The following is a 17,168-nucleotide window of genomic DNA, read 5'->3' on the forward strand; positions in this document are numbered from 1 at the left end:
ATCTCATTTAGGAGTCTATTTCTTTTTAGAATAATTCTAAATCATTTTAAGTTATGATAGTTTAGGACAAATAAAATAAAGTGGCACAGCTAATATTATCAAGGAGCTGATAGTAAAATGCAAAGTTTTTAGAGCTTATAGGTTATTCAAATTTTTCAGAATTTCAAAGGGTATTTATGAAAAGTAAGATAAAAAATGGAGGCAAAAGAAAATTTTCCCTCAAGTATTAGATAAACAGTCGCCAGTAGGCTGTAGGTTGTAGCGTACCGACGCAAATGGCCTCCTCCTCCTCCTCCCTAGTCCGGCCTGTCTCTGCCGGCGGTGCCGCTGGACCCTGGCGGCTGGCTCTCCCTCTCCGCCAGATCTCCGCGTCTCCTGGATTTCGTCACGTACGCCTCTCCAAATCCTCAGCCCTCATCGTGAGGGCTGGTACGAGGGGAAACCCTGGGTCACAACAACCCGTGCGTCTCAAGGAGAAACAATCTAGTGCTCCTACCTCGCAAGCCGAAGAGGAGGTGGAGGAGGACCTTCCATGGATCCACGAGAAGGCGCTCGACCTGGTTGAGTTCACCGGGACGGTGACCCAAGCTGTCCCGGGGCCTAGGGTTGGGCAGAGCAAGCTGCCGTGGCTCCTGGCAGTCCCTTTGGCTTGGTTAGGCCTTTCCTTCGTGATTGGCTTTGGGAAGGCAGTGAGGAAGTTCACTTCGCCCAGAGCACAACGCAAGAGATTGGTAACGCCTCATTTTTGTAACCAGTGCTTCTCCTTCCCTTGGATTATCTCAATAGGATGTTCTATTACAGGTCAATAAGAATGCTTTCTTATTGAAATCAATAGATGAATTGTTTCTGAAGGGAAAGAATGAAGTAAATAATGCGGCTCTGAAAGAGCTTATGCAAAAGGTACTGCTACAGATATTTTTCTCCTTCAATGCCACATTTTTGTTGCATATTCTCTAATTCTATGAAGGTTGGTCTGATGGTATGACTGAAATTTGTCAATATATACTTTCACCCGCTTGACAAATTCAATTTTTGCTGTGTACGGCTTTTGTTGATAACTGGATGGCTAAGATGGATGGCAGAGGAATTTCTAGCATATTTTTAATATTTAGAACTATAAGTTTATTCTGATAGATTAACATACAAAAGTTATAAGTACTAAATCTAACGTTACTGGGTCTATTTTCTAAGTGCTATCCGATAGGAATAGAATCTTTAAACATGCTCTAAATGGTCTAATTGGTATTGTTGTATTGATTTACCATTTATCTCATGAATTTAAACTAAAAAGGGAGTAATGTGATCAAATACTTTTTAAAATGGTATATTATTTCTTATAGAACAAGCCATCTCGAATAAAGAATAATGCCTTAAGAGCTGTAATTTTGTTTCAAATGATTTACTGATCATCTCAGTATTTGATCGGCATAATAAGAGGTTAGCGCTTCAAACATACTGATCTAAATATCTCAACTTTGTTCCAAACCAAGTAGTGAACAGTTAAACGAAAGAGGATCTAACCCCCCCCCCCCCCCATGTAGCCTACTGTGCTTTTGAGATTTTTCTTGCAGGAGTTGAAGTGCAAACAGCAGCAAGAAGGTGAGGGGTTTTTCTCGTGATCAATGGTTCTCAAGGCAGCCCATGGGTCCTTAATAATAATCAGATGAAGTTTGACCGCGCTCCTACTCTACATCAATATAAATAATCACGCTCAAAGAAAGACTGCAATATCTTTAGTCGATCTTCTGGAATTTTTATCTCGATAGGACTTGCTCTCACTGGTAAAGCTGCCACTTAACAACACAAATCATTGTAGGAAACTCTTGGCACACAAGAAGTTTCTTATATGCAACCTTCTGCATATGTTATGCCATTTTTCATATATTTGTTGAGGAAAGACAACAATACCAATGTTTTTTCAGCTTATTTTTCTCAATTGTAGTATTTATATTTATATCATTGGTATACTAAAGAAACTTGAATCCCTGTCAGACAGGTTTCAACATAGAAGAGATTCTAAGAAAGTACATTAGGTATGCTTTGAATGAAAAACCTTTCAACCCTGACTTGGTTGTGAACCTTATACATCTAAGAAAATCATCAATGCTGGAAGATGCTCAAGTTGCAGAAATATTGAATGAGGTTTCAAGGCGAATTGTCAAAGAGAAAGGTATAACATTCCCTTAGCGAATTTGTATCTATTCATTTCTATTCCAAGTATGCATCTTTTAGGTAACTAGTTTAAGTGATAATGGGCTCCAAGTTCAAGTGCCAATTTGAAGTTTTTTACTCTACTTATAGTTATTGTTTGATTAGATACAGTAGTAGTTAATTGGAATTTTAGTATTGCAATTTAAAAATACTTTGTTTTAAATTAGGAGTTTGAAACTAATTATAACCGAGGCTCAAATTGATTTGTGTTTTGGTATTTGCCCGAAATGATATGTGTGTGTTGGTACGATACTAAGAGTGTTGATGCAATGTTAGAGGCACTATGGAGGAGGAGGAGAAGGAGAAGAAGAAGAGGAAGCAACTTGAATTATCTTGTGGAATTTGTTTGCCGATTACAAAGAGGGAGGTGTCCTATGTGTTGCCCTCCTTCCTTTATGATAGAGGAATCATTTGTTTGGGCATAAGTAAAATGACAATTTACCAAAGGCGCACTCAGATTTACGAATTGACCAAAAGACGTACTATACTTTGTTATTTATCAAAGAGCACACTCAGTTACCTCTACCCCAAATCATTTCTCCCTTCTCTTTCCTCTTTCCCATGCATACAATTTCTCTTCTCTTTCCTCTCTCATATGCATGCAACCTCTCTTCTCTTTTTTCTTCTCTCTTCTCTTTCCTCTCTTTTTTGGATGCATGTAAGCATAATGTGAGCCTAATATGATTTCACATCAGACCAAATGTGGACCTGATATGATTTCACATCAGGCTCAACGTGAACCTGATATGATTCCATATCAGGCCCATAGAGGTTAAGGTTTAGCTGATTCTTTCGATAAAATTTTAATACCTTGAGAGAAGCCGAAATATGCAATGGACGATACCGTTGGACTTCTTGCAGCCTCAGAAATTCACATGATCTGAAATGAGTCCAATCTGACCTGCTTAGGTTCATTAGTGAATTTTAGTGAAAACCTACTGATCGACTTAGAGATCTCAAATTGCAACAATTTAAGGTCCTGTGGATTTTTGAGACGGTAAGGAGTCCAATGATGTCGTCCATTGCATATTTTAGTTTCTCTGGAGGTGTTAAAATTTTATTGAAAAAATCAGCTAAAATATATCAAGCCATTCATATCAAGCCCACATTGGGCCTAATATAAATTCATATCAGGCCCCCACGGGGTTACAATTTTGTTGATTTTTTCAATAAAATTTTAACATCTCCAGAGAAGTTGAAATATGCAATGAACGACACCGTTGAACTTCTTATGGTCTTAGAAATCCACAGGATCTGAAATGGATCTAATCGGACCTGTTTAGGTCAATTAGGGGATTTTGGTCAAAACACACTAATTAACTTATAGACCTTATGTTACAATCATTTTAGGTCCCGTGGATTTCTAAGGCTTTAAAGAGTCCAACAGTGCCATCCATTGTATATTTCGACTTTTCTGGAGGTGTTAAAATTTTATCGAAAAAATTAGCTAAACCATAAACACATTCATATCAGGCCCATGGGGATTAGGATTTAGCTGATTTTTCCGATAAAATTTTAACATCTCCGGAGAAGTCGAAATATGCAATGGACGACATCGTTGGACTCCTTGCAGCCTTAGAAATCCATAGGACCTGAAATGAGTCCAATCGGGCATGTCTAGATCCATATAGACCTTAGATTGCAACTATTTTAGGTTATGTGGATTTCTGACGCTACAAGGAGTCCAACAGTGGCATCTATTGCATATTTCGGCTTTTCCAGAGGTATTAAAATTTTATCAAAAAAATCAGCTAAACTATAAACATATTCATATTAGGCTCACGAGGTTAAGGTTTAGCTGATTCTTTTGATAACATTTTAACACTTTTAGAGAAGTTGAAATATGCAATGAATGGTACTGATAGACTCCTTGCAGTCTCAGAAATTCACAAGATCTAAAATGGTTGCAATCTGAAGTCTCTAAGTCGAAAAAGAGTTTTGATCAAATTAAACTCATTGATGGACCTAGACAAGTCTGATTGGATTCATATCAAGTCCTGTGGATTTCTGAGGCTGCAAGGAGTCCAATGGTACCGTCCATTGCATATTTCGATTTCTCTGGAGGTGTTAAAATGTTATCGGAAGAATCAGCTAAACCCCCGTGGGCCTGATATTGATGTGTTTATGGTTTAGCTGATTTTTTCGATAAAATTTTAACACCTCCGGAAAAACCGAAATATGTAATGGACAACACCATTGGACTCCTTGAAGCCGTAGAAATCCACATGACCTGAAATGGTTGCAATCTAAAGTTTATAGGTTAATCAATGTGTTGTCAAAACTTACTAATCGACTTAGATAGGTCCGATTGGATCCAGATCCTGTGGATTTCTAAGGTTGCAAGGAAACCAACGATGTTGTCCCTTGCATATTTTAACTTTTCCAGGGTGTTAAAATTTTATCAAAAAATTAACAAAATCATAATCCCATGGGCTTGATATGAATCATATTAGGTCCATGTTGGGCCTAATATGGAAAAATATTAGGTCCATGTTAGGCCTGATATAGAAAATTATCAGGTCCACGTTAGGGCTGATATGAATGAGTTTATATACTTTAGTTGATTTTTTTAATAAAATTTTAACATCTCCGGAGAAGTCGAAATATACAACGGATGACACCGTTAGACTCCTTACAGTCTTAAAAATTCATAGAACCTAAAATAGTTGCAATCTGATATCTCTAGGTCGATCAGTGAGTTTTGATCAAAATCCACTGATGGACTTAAACAGATCTGATTGGACCAATTTCATATTCTGTGGATTTATGAAGCTGCAAAGAGTCCAATGGTGTCGTCTATTGCATATTTCAACTTTTTCGAAGGTGTTAAAATTTTATCGGAAGAATCAGCTAAACCCTAACCCCCGTGGGCCTGATATGAAATCATATCAGGACCACGTTGGGCCTAATATGAAATCATATCAGGCTCACGTTATGCATGCATGCATCCATCCAAAAGAGAGAGAAAAGAGAAGAGAGGTTGCATGCATATGAGAGAGGAAAGCAAAGAGAAATTGCATACATTGGAGAGAGGAAAGAGAAGAGGGAAATGATTGAGAGGTATAACGGGAAGAGTAGTAAATTGTGTGCGTCCTTTGGTAAAATAACAAAGTATAGTATGTTTTTTGGTCAATTCCTGAATGCGTCCTTTGGTAAATTACTGTAAGTAAAATATACAAGGTTTTCAATAGTTTCTATTTTATTTTATATCTTTTCTAAGAAATTTTTACCACATTGTTTGTTATTATTGTAATATAGACAAGGACTTATTATTGATGTTACTAGTTTAAACACCACTAAATTATTTAATTTACTTTCATCTAAACATAATATTTTATAATTTTATGATAAAAATCTTGCTAATATATCTCTATGTTACTTTTTATGTTGTATAAAATCTATAAAAATATGAATATTACATATATATATGTTTTATGATTAACATTTTCTCTCTTTATAATGTGGTTATACGTTGGACAGCACCATCAGAAAAAAAATCGCAAATATGGAGGGATGCAATTAGGTGCAGGTGTGGGATGGAAGAGAATCAATAAATTTATGGTTAAATCAAACTTACTATTTTGACACATTTAGTACGATCTGCTTGGCCTGAACCAGTTGGTTCATTTGTTATGAGTTGATTCAGCCCCAATTTGGACTTGAATTGAGCCCGAGCTTCAACTGGACCCAGACTGTACCACAACGAATTTGTTTATGCCTTCAAAAGGATCCAAAATGCTTGATAGAGTCTCAAATTGCAGAAGTAAATTTACATCTGGTTTAAATAATTAAGACATTCGGATTTTAATTTAATGGCTATAACAACATTTTTTCTTTGTGTCATGCCAAAAGTTTACTGGGGGCCTGAAAAGTGTGTTGTATTAGTCCTTTGTTCCAATTGCTTGAATATGGATAAAGTCAAATGGATTTGTCTTTTAGATTGAGAAAAAGGCTGTCATGCACAAGGCTTGCACTAATCTACAGGTTTGGTGAGGGCAAAAAAAAAATGAAAACGGTGTTATCCTTCACATAGAAAAGAACTAATTGTGTAAGCTTACAGTTGCAAAGCAAATATCTTTCTCCTAACCACTGCGTAGTAGCACAGGTGCTCTGTTATTTGTTTTCATTTGATTTATTTTCACTTGATTTATTTTCACTTGATTTATTTTCATATATTTATCAGAGGATTGGTTGGCTGAATGTTTTCTAGGCATGTGCTCCTCTCTAGGTGAAAATTTAAGATGGGACTCATCAACTTTATCTCACTAACTTTCTTATGTTTCTTACTTTACCTTTACATATAAATCATGTATTTCAATTCAGAATGGCGCCTCTCGGCTTGTAGAGTTGGTTTAATTTGTGAGTGATGATAGTCGTGCTCAAATTTTAGTAAATCTTTATCCTTCCAGGGCCTGTGGTGATGGACCTGTCAGGTTTCACAGAGAAGGGTTTCAAACGAAAACTTGCTGTCCAAGTGTTATTTGGAAAGATCTTTTACTTGTCTGAGGTAAATTATTCATCCATGTAATATAAGCATTCAAGAATTACAAACTTATTAAAAACAATTCTCAAACTTAAGACAACTTATGGTTTGCGTGGTAAATCATGGAGAAAAATATATGAACTGCCTTCTTTTTTGATCTCTTTTTTGGTTCACCTGATGACCTGCATAGATTCTTGCTAGAAATATTTATTGGTTCAGTTGGTGAAGATACAAGTTATCAATTGGCCAAATTACTGGCATTCTGGTACAAGTAATGTGTAACTTAGAATGTTAGTGTGCCACAGTATGAAGGAATATTTGAAGAGTCTGACTACTAGACATTACATGAAATGTTTCTTTATGTAGTCTGCTGCACAAACTTTGTTATTGTTAAACTTGATGCTCAACTTGTTTTGCTCCAAAATTTGCATTTTTATTCAGCTTCCAGAATTTTGCACAAGGGACAGCTCTCTCATTGTCAAGGAAATATTCGGGGTCACAGAGTATTGACTAATTCTCTTGTTTATCCTTTTTCACTGCAGATCTGTTTTGCTCACTACCACATTTGTTGATATTTTTATTATGCTCCTTGCAGTGAGGATGCAGACACTCTTCGCATTCACACGCTTTCCGAAACAGATGCCATTGAATCAGCCAAGAAGATGGTCGATGATTCTAGCTCCGAGGATCACGATGATTGACTCATCATTCAAATGTTTAAAAATGCAATGCAGGACACTTAAATTCAAAGCTTTGAGAATCAAATTCACCAATCTTTGCTTTCCATGCTCCTTGTTATCATTCCCTGAATATTGGACATCCAAATCAACTGATTTGATGGAAGATATACCGAAAGGAAAAGGGCAGAGAAGGAATCCAATTTTGTACTCTTCATTCGGCATGACTACCTGCCCTAGTAGAGCTACGAATGAAACTATGACAAAGATGTGCCATATCTTGTGGGTTCACCACTGCAAACTATCTACTTAATTGTTTTTAGTTTCATCATTTTATATACCATACATACCATCATTTCTCCTGCGATGTTATTTGAGGTCACGTTTTATTTAAATACTATATCTACTGATGGCTTTGAGTTTATCAATGCCATGTTATTTGTTTTCGTGATATTGTTCTAAGGAGAGATTGCGATTTGAACTTGGCAGAATGTCCAGTTCAAGAGATCTAAAGTTGAAAAGTTCCGACTTTTTGACGATTTTAATGTTTATTTAGTTTAGTTGGAAGAGTTTCATTAAGTCATCTTGATGTTTGACATGCTTTTAACTTAGATGCTTAAATTTGATCACTTGTGAGTGTGTAAGATTACTTATATTAATTGAGAATGAGAAGATTGAAAAGGTGATGCTTAGAGTGTCTTAACTCGACGATGGAACAAGGTTGTAGAGTATCGGTTTGTAGTCTTCTAAATTTGTTTCTAGTAGAAACTTGCGATGATAAGTAACACATGGCTAAGAAAACACACAGTGAACATACATTTTCCTTTAAGCATTTCTACAATGGAGAAATTATCCTAAGTATTTTGTTTTTTCTCCTTGTGTTTCCAGCTCAATCTTGATAGAAGGTATCCGACGAGGAAAAAGATAGATGAATATGAACATAGACATATATATATCACATCACTTGCATCCTAACTCAGCTCTCCTGTCCGATCCTAATGTCGTGTTTGTGCAAAGCTTTTGGAGATCGATGTATCCGATTATGGTGTCTTCAAACACAGCATCTTCTAGTTGAGCATCATCAAAAGTAGAACCTGATAACACAGTGTTCTTAAAAATTGCACCCTGAAGATTTGCCTTTCCAAAGTTAACCCGATCGAGCACCGCATTTGAAAAATCAACACCTGCGATGATCAATAGCTTTTTATCGCTCTATCAGTATGGATAAAGTGCAATCGTAATGTTTTTTTTTTTCAAAAAAAAAAAAAAAAAATGAGCTCGAGAGTATTCTAACTGGCATTGCCATGAACCTTTGAAGCTTGCACCAACAGCATATGCTTTAGACATCACGACTTCAGTCATGTCGGCACCATCAAACTTAGCGCCCGACATGAGAGCAGCTGAAAGTGTTTTCCCTTTGAGGTGTGATTTGTCATTTTCATAGTCGCAAAAACGAAGGTCCAGCGGCTTGTCATATACGCCATTTGCTTGGCCTATTGTGTTTCCAACAAATGCACGTTCACAACGATCTGGCTCAGTCGATAAAGGAGGTAGCCTCTGTGAAGAACAAGGATACAGCATAAGAAGGATGGTGAAAACTTTGAACCTATAAAATGGAAGACCATTCTAGGTAAAAAATATATCTCCCTTAGCAAACTGGCGTCGTCACAAAGACGAAACAACAACATTTTGTAAAACTATATTTCAGACAATAAAACTTAAGAAAAAAGTGAATTCTTGTAATGATAATAACAAAGAAAGAATACAATAAATATAAAGAGGGGCACCAAGAAATATAAACCTCTAAACATGGTTTATCATCATCTACAATATCTTGACTTATGAATTCACATGGCACTACATTGCATTTGACTAATCTAAATTATAGAAGATGTGTGAGATAATTTTGTTTGGTTCCCAAAAGTTTGAGCTTTAATTTGCTCGATTGGTTGAAAGGTTCATCCAGCCTAATGTTTGTTGGATTGAACTATTTAAACTAACAGGAACCATTTAGGATAAATTGAACTATGCTACATACACATATAAAGTAAATTGAGACAAAAGAATTTGGAGTCAATTGAAAAAAAAAAGAGATTGTAGGCCATAATGAGTTTATAGCCTTATCACAGGAGAATATTTAAGACGAACTTATTTCACCTAACAAAGAGCACATCCCAGGCAGTGCCTTAAACTACACTATAGCATTTCTCCTTTCTAAGTAAAACTTAAAACCTGTCTAGTAGCTTACTTTTAGCGTTCACAATAAAAAGACTATCCTAACATCTGATAATCCCATTTTTATTACTAGCTCGTATGCTTAACTCTTCTTCAACTATCCCCAAATAACTATGTCGAATGACAGACACTAGCTGCAACAACCCAGTCAGATGCCAACACCCCAATGACAGGTTTACTAGTTTGTAGAGTTCAGAAAATTGAGGTACTTGAGATCTTTCAACCACTATCTGGTAAAATGTAGAAATCAACCTAACTTGTTTTATACAAAGGATAATAATTTTAACAAAAGAAACAATAGATATTTAATCACCTTTATACATAAGTTAATGCTTTAGTTCTACTAAACCGTTAATGGTTATTTAAAATGTTAAATAACTACTAAACCATTAAAAGGAAGCTTGGAAGCTAGAAGGAAAATATCAGTCCCAAAGTCTCCCTGCTATTATGTAAAGAAACTAATATATGTATCCTAACCTGACTCGCTGCAATAACAGGAGAACAAGTAGTTATTGCAAAGGCGGCAATCAGTCCACAAGCAAGATTTTTCATTCTTCCCAAGGAGTCAGACTCAAAATCATTGGTAACTACTGTTGGCTCTTCAGTTGCTGAAGAAAGCTAGAATGCATCAGATGGTGTATCCAATCATACAACAGGAAGTAAATTTCAGCATATGGAAAGCCATATTATAGTTCTATGGCATAAAAAATATGTAAAAGGGGTTCTCACCTAGTATGGTTAGAAAGTATAACAATAAAATTAGTTCTGTATTTCAAACTGTAATTTATACAACAGGAAGTAGGAATCTCTTAAGTGCAAGATAATCTGTATCTGAACACTGTAAACCAGATGATTTGGAAGGAATCTCATGATGAAATTATACACTATTTCCTAGTCTGGTTAAATTAAATTGAACAAATTCATTGCTCGAGTATACTAATCAGATTATGAAGCAACATAGTCGCCCAACGACCCCATCCACAGCAGCAAGCAGCAACAATAGAACAAGCTTTACACAATAGATCACTAGAATTAGAAGGCATCAAATGCTACCTAAATCATGCAGCCCTAGCTAGTTAGTTAGTATTGAATAGTATTAATTGGTAATCTTTGGAAATCTGGAATTGCATGGTCAAACTTTGGGAAATAGAAGAACTACAATTGCATGGTCAAAGTATGGGAAAAGAAGATCTCTTTGGTAACTTACCAAGAGTTAATATGGTTGACTAGCTTTAATGTTAATGTATGATTCTGCATGATAAATTCGAACATGACAAGCACTTGAGACAAGAGTGAGCAAGAGAGAAATTGTAAAAGATCGAGTGTGCTGTAGCAACTCCCATTTCAATAGAAAATCTCTTTTCCTCAATATTTCTACGCTTCCGCACCTAACAAATTTGGTATCAGAGCTACCATTGTCCTCCAAAATTTGATTTCTTTGAAGATAGAGAGCAGAATTTTTTGAAAATCAAAAGTTGAATCTGCATCAGCAAAATTTCCAGCAAAGCTCGTGTAAGAAGACTTCTCTTTTTTTGATAAAATGGCATCTACTTTATTCGCATATTCTCCTAGCGAAGTACCTATATTTGAAGGCGAATATTATGAGTTTTGGAGCAGTCAAATGCAGACATTCTTCATCTCTTTGGACCTTTGGGATATTATTGTTGACAATGACAAAGCCCCAGCCAACGATGATAAAGATTATGAAAAGTTGCTAAAAGAATACAAAAAGTAAGATGCAATGGCATTGCGTTACATTCAACAAGGATTGGGAAAACTATTTTTCCTCATATTTTTGGTGTCATGACGGCCAAAGAGGCTTGGCAAATATTAAAGCAAGAATTTCACGGAACAGAGAAGACAATTGCATTAAAACTCCAAACTTTATGGAGAGATTTTGATCATTTAAGAATGGAGGAACGAGAGACCATACAAGATTTTTCATCACGGGTCTCAAATACTGTCAATCGAATTAAAGGCTGTGGAGACACGATTCAACATAAAAAAATTGTTGAAAAAGTACTATGATCTCTTCCTCCAAAGTTTGATTATGCTGCTGCCACAATCGAAGAATTAAAGGACTTGTCAAATATGACTATATATGAGTTGACAGGTTCACTTCTCGCACATGAGCAAAGAATCAATCATTCTAATGCACAATCAACCGAACAAGCCTTCAAGTCAAAGCAATCATCAACAGTTTTAAGAAATTATGGAGACTCTAGTAATGAAGGCGCAAAATACAGCAAGAAAAAATTCAATAAATGGAGGAAGAATGAAAAGAAGACAAACTGGAAAGTTAAGGCATCACAAAAATCTGGTAACGTTGAATCTTGTATTATTTGCAAAAAGTCAAATCATGAATCAAGTGATTGCTATTATAAATGCAAAAGATGCAAAATTCCTAACCACTCTCAAAGGGATTGCTGGTTTCAAAACAAGGAGAAAAAAGTTGCTGCAAATTTCTCGAAAGAAGAAGAACATGAGATTTTATTCTATTCTTAGCATGGTTATGCGTCAAAGCATCAATGGTATTTGGATAGCGGTGCTAGCAACCATATGATGGGAAACAAAGAATTATTTGTGGAGCTCAATCCAAATATTAGCTCAAGTATTATTCTTGGTGATGGAACTTATAGAAGTGCAAAAGGAAAAGACACTATTGTTGTCCAAACAAAGGAAGGTAACAAAAATCTCATTACTGATGTTCTTTATGTTCCAAGTCTTTCATACAATCTCTTAAGTATTGGACAACTTATTCAAAAAGAATTTTCAGTCCATTTTGATGTTGGAAAGTGCAAAATTGTTGATAAAAAGAAAAATACTATTGTGGCAAATGTTGAAATGAAGAACAAAACTTTTTCTATCATATTGCCACTAAACAATGATTGTGCATTTAAGTTGAGGATGTAGATTTATCTCATCTATGTCATTTGCGATATGGTCATCTTAATCAAAGGGGTCTTCATTTATTAAAGGAGAAAAATATGGTGATAGGTCTTCCAAATATTCAAATAGCAAGTAATGTTTGTGAAGGTTGTGTCTACGGAAAAATGCATAAGCTTCCATTTCCAAAGTTGTCATGGCGAGCTAAAGCACCACTAGAACTTGTTCATTCCGACATTTGTGGACCAATGCAAACTCCTACTCCGGGAAACAAGAAATATTTTATTATCTTTGTGGATGACTTTATCAAAATGGTGTGGATCTATTTTCTCAGCCAAAAATCTGAAGCATTCTCTATATGTCTACAATTTAAAGCACTTGTAGAGAGACAAAGTGGTTTTCTTATGAAGACTTTAAGAACTGATCGAGACGGAGAATATCTTTACAATCCATTCATGGAGTATTGTAAAGACAATGGCATCAAGAGACAATTAACAGTTAGTTGATGCCCTCAACAAAATAGCGTGACCAAGAGAAAAAATCGCACAATTGTGGAAATGGCGAGGAGTACGCTAAAAGGCAAGGGAATTCCAAATCATTATTGGGTAGAAGCTATACATACAACTATATATATTCTCAATCAATCGCCAACTAAAGCTGTTAGAAATAAAACACCGTATGAAGCTTGGTGCAAGAAAAAACCTGGAATTGATCATTTCAGAATATTTGGCAGCATTGCATATGCGTTTCTGCCATCGCAACATCGTGAAGAGTTTGATCAGAAAGGTCAGAAACTTCTTTTCATTGGCTATAGTGATGAATCAAAAGGATATTGTTTATTAGATCCATCAACAAAAAAACTTATTATATCTAGAGATGTTATTTTTGATGAAAATGCTACTTGGGATTGGAAAGGGAAAGAAGTTGTCAAATCGGGATCATTGAAGTTTGATAATCAAATGTCATCTCAACTTGGCCCATCTCAAGTCCACAATATTGATCCAGCTCCTACAACAGAAATTTCTACAATTAACGAAGAAAGTGACTCAGAAAGTCCCACAAGAAAAACTAGATTACTAAGTGAAATATATGATTTTGTTGAGGTTGGATTGTTCTCTTGTGAACCTCAAACTTTTGAAGAAGCATCAAAAGAAGAATGTTGGATAGAAGCAATGCATGATGAACTATCCACAATCCAGAAAAACAAAACATGGGAGCTTGTTGACTTTCCCAAAGGAAAGAAGACTATTGGTCTAAAATGGATCTTAAAATTAAATACAATGAAGATGGGTCAATTCAAAAACACAAAACTCGACTTGTCACAAAAGGATATTCTCAACAACCAGGAATCGACTTCACAAAAACATTTGCTCCAGTCGCAAGGATAGAAACAATTCGTACAACTCTAGCCTTGGCAGCTCATTTGGAGGTAAATGTTTTCCACCTTGATGTAAAATCAACATTCTTGAATGGCGAAATTCAAGAGGAAGTATATGTTGAACAACCTGAGGGGTTTGAGATTAAAAAGAAAGCAGCCAAGGTTTTTCGACTTAAGAAGGCATTATATGGGTTACGACAAGCACCCCGAGTATGGAATAGCAAAATCGGCAATTACTTCATTGAAAATGGCTTCGATTGAAGTGCAAGTGAATCATCACTCTATGTGAAGACAATTGAATATAACTTTTTGGTCGTATGCCTTTATGTGGATGATTTCATCTACTTTGGGACCAATAAAGCTATGGTGGAAGAATGAAAAATAAAATGATGAAAGATTTTGAAATGGCAGAATTGGGGCTTATGAAATATTTTTTTGGAATTCAAGTCAAGCAAAGATCTGGAAACATGTGACTATCTCAAGAAAGGTATATTGAGGATCTTCTTAAAAAATTTAATATGAGTCAATGTAAGTCGGTCTCTACTCCTATGGCATTAAATGAAAATTTTCAAATTAATGATGATAGTGATAAGGTTGACCCCACTCTCTATAGGAAATTAATTGGTTCCTTAATCTATCTTAATACAAGGCCGGATATCACATATTCAGTAAGTTTGCTATCTAGATTTTTAAATAAACCAAGCAAAATTCATTTGACAGCAGCAAAAAGGATCTTAAGATACCTTAAAGGTACAAAGAGTCATGGCATTGAGTTCAAAAAAGAAAACAATTGCAAGCTTATTGGGTACATAGATAGTGATTGGGTAGGATCGATTGATGATCGAAAAAGTACTTATGGATATATTTTTTGCCTAGGATCAAATGTGATATCTTGGAGTTCAAAGAAGCAAAAATCTGTAGCATTATCTTTAGCAGAAGCAGAATATATAGCTACAACAGATGCAGCTTGTGAGGTTGTTTGGATTAGAAGAATTTTGAAAGATTTAAAATTCAAACAAGATAAGCCAACAATAATTCATTGTGATAACATGTTGGCAATTGCAATGACAAAGAATCCAGTTTTCCATGCAAGATCCAAGCATATTGAATTGTGACATCATTTCATTAGAGATTTAGTTAATCAAGAAGAAATATGCATGGAGTTTATCAAGACGGATGATCAACCAGCAGACATCATGCTACAATTGATAAGTTTAACAAATTCAAGACGCAACTCAAGATTACAAATTAAGAGGGGATATTGAATAGTATTAATTGGTAATCTTTGGAAATCTGGAATTGCATGGTCAAGCTTTGGGAAATAGAAGAACTACAATTGCATGGTCAAAGTATGGGAAAAGAAGATCTCTTTGGTAACTTACCAAGAGTTAATATGGTTGACTAGCTTTAATGTTAATGTATGATTCTGCATTATAAATTCGAACATGGCAAGCACTTGAGACAAGAGTGAGCAAGAGAGAAATTGTAAAAGATCGAGTGTGCTGTAGCAACTCCCATTTCAATCTCTTTTCCTCAATATTTCTATGCTTCCGCACCCAAGGTGGTAATCAATTGCAAAATGGTTTTCCTCCTCCTTGTAAAAGGAATTTAGAACTTGATAAATGTGTTGTGAATTCTAGAAAAGCCACCTCATTTGAATTTTTCCACTTCCCATAGTTGGTAAAGCACATCGATTATAAGATAAAAACACTATCAACAAGTCCAACACCATTTTAAAGAGTAATTTTACCAGATCAAAAATCTAGGGTTACTTAATAAGAAGGATCTGATCCTACAGCGTTGCTCAATGGCTACCAGAAAATGGGATCAATTTCTTGACCAAGAATCCAAGTACCTGCGCATTGGACTCGGAGTCGGAATTGGGGGCGAGGTTTCGGGGCCGAGCTGTGGGAGAGGCGCGAGTGCGAGATAGAGGAACCGGCGGTGGGAAGGCACACTGACGCCATTCTGCTGCCTTCTCTTCTTCGACCTTGGCGCGCTGCCGTTGGCTCTCTGACGACGACGCCCATTTTTCCTGCTTCTTATCATCTCGACCAAACGCAATCCATCCACCGTGGGCCCCTGCTGACATGGCTGTGGCGCCGTTGGCCCCAAATATTTCAGATGGGTTGTTGGAGGGGTCTAAAACGGGCCGGACTAGCTGTTATTTGGCCCGGCCAAGTAAGGCTATTATCATTGTTGATTTAGGTCTCCTCGTCATTTCAGTAGTACGTACGGGCTTTAACAATGAGAGTGCCCAATGTTGGCCTGGGGTCTACACAGACCATGTCTTTGCCACGTCGGTCTCGAGTGCTTATCCAATAATGGTCTATCTATTGTAGTTACATATATTGATGCGGTCATCTCAGACGTCCTTCAATCGTATATTGTTATGATTCTTTATGACAAAGTGTCTATCCAATTATAGTCCTACTCGGTAGGGGTTTACCTTGTCAAGATTGAGAATAGATCCTTAGTTCATTTTGTGTGGTATGATTTTTTTATATGTATTGGTGGTAATCCGATGATAAGGGTCTATCCCTCTGGAGGTGGTTACGATGGAAGTCAAAGTCTAAACGATCGACGTCCATGTATTGTTAGTCGATCGGACAATTCACTCGCTTGACCGGGACAAAGAAGTATCGATCAGATATCACCACAGCTCAACCAGGCACCGAGCTTCCGATGCTCAAAACAAGACATACGTTGAGCAGCCAGCTCGCTCGGACTTACATCGAACTTCGGAACCGGTGAAAAAAGGATCACAGCATGACAACGGAACTCTGACAGTGGAATGTTGGCCGAGCGGCCACTCTGCTCGGTCAAAGGGCTAGATCACCCGAAACGGTTAAGGGCTAGCCGAGCGGCTGTCTCGCTCGACCCACTAACAGACAAAAGGAGGATCAGTCAACATCCTCGTAGGAATTCGTGCCACCGACAGATAACATGGTTGGCGGCATGGACAGGTAAAGGATCGTACGACAGAAGCTTCGTCTATCATGTCGGAGATATGCTCGAGTCATTGAGGTATGGTATCAGAGACGTTTTCTAGACATATCTTTTCAGGATAAGCTTTGAGAAGCGTGCATACCTCGAGGAGCATGCACGCGAGCCTTCCAAACCCTATATAAAGGACTCCAAGCTTCAATGGAGATATGCATATTTTACTGTAGCTACTATTACTCTGCTTCTTTGCTTCCTCGCTTATACATCGTCGGAAATTGACTTGAGCGTCGGAAGGCCATCGCCGGGGAACCTCTCCCTGGTTTGACACTGATGCTGTTGTGGTTACAGGTCT

At 36.7% G+C, this 17,168-nt stretch overlaps 2 protein-coding genes across 2 annotated transcripts; one reads left to right on the top strand and one right to left on the bottom strand.

Annotated features, from left to right (window-relative positions):
• The first annotated feature begins 242 nt into the window (after positions 1–242).
• On the top strand, positions 243–7,817 carry LOC122052294. Its single transcript, XM_042613753.1, has 6 exons — positions 243–731; positions 802–900; positions 1,993–2,170; positions 6,621–6,718; positions 7,136–7,197; positions 7,290–7,817. Exons 1-6 carry the CDS (start codon positions 276–278, stop codon positions 7,393–7,395), a joined length of 999 nt encoding a protein of 332 aa, XP_042469687.1. The 5' UTR covers positions 243–275; the 3' UTR covers positions 7,396–7,817.
• Positions 7,818–8,164: 347 nt separating this feature from the next.
• LOC122052295 (thylakoid lumenal 17.4 kDa protein, chloroplastic-like) lies at positions 8,165–15,939 on the bottom strand. Its single transcript, XM_042613754.1, has 4 exons — positions 15,726–15,939; positions 10,084–10,214; positions 8,682–8,928; positions 8,165–8,555 (listed from the first exon to the last, which is right to left on the bottom strand). The coding sequence occupies exons 1-4, from the start codon at positions 15,898–15,900 to the stop codon at positions 8,332–8,334; spliced, it is 777 nt and encodes a 258-aa protein (XP_042469688.1). The 5' UTR covers positions 15,901–15,939; the 3' UTR covers positions 8,165–8,331.
• Between the last annotated feature and the right edge of the window lie 1,229 nt (positions 15,940–17,168).

The sequence above is a fragment of the Zingiber officinale genome, chromosome 3A (genome assembly GCF_018446385.1).
Source record: "Zingiber officinale cultivar Zhangliang chromosome 3A, Zo_v1.1, whole genome shotgun sequence".
Lineage (NCBI taxonomy): Eukaryota > Viridiplantae > Streptophyta > Magnoliopsida > Zingiberales > Zingiberaceae > Zingiber > Zingiber officinale.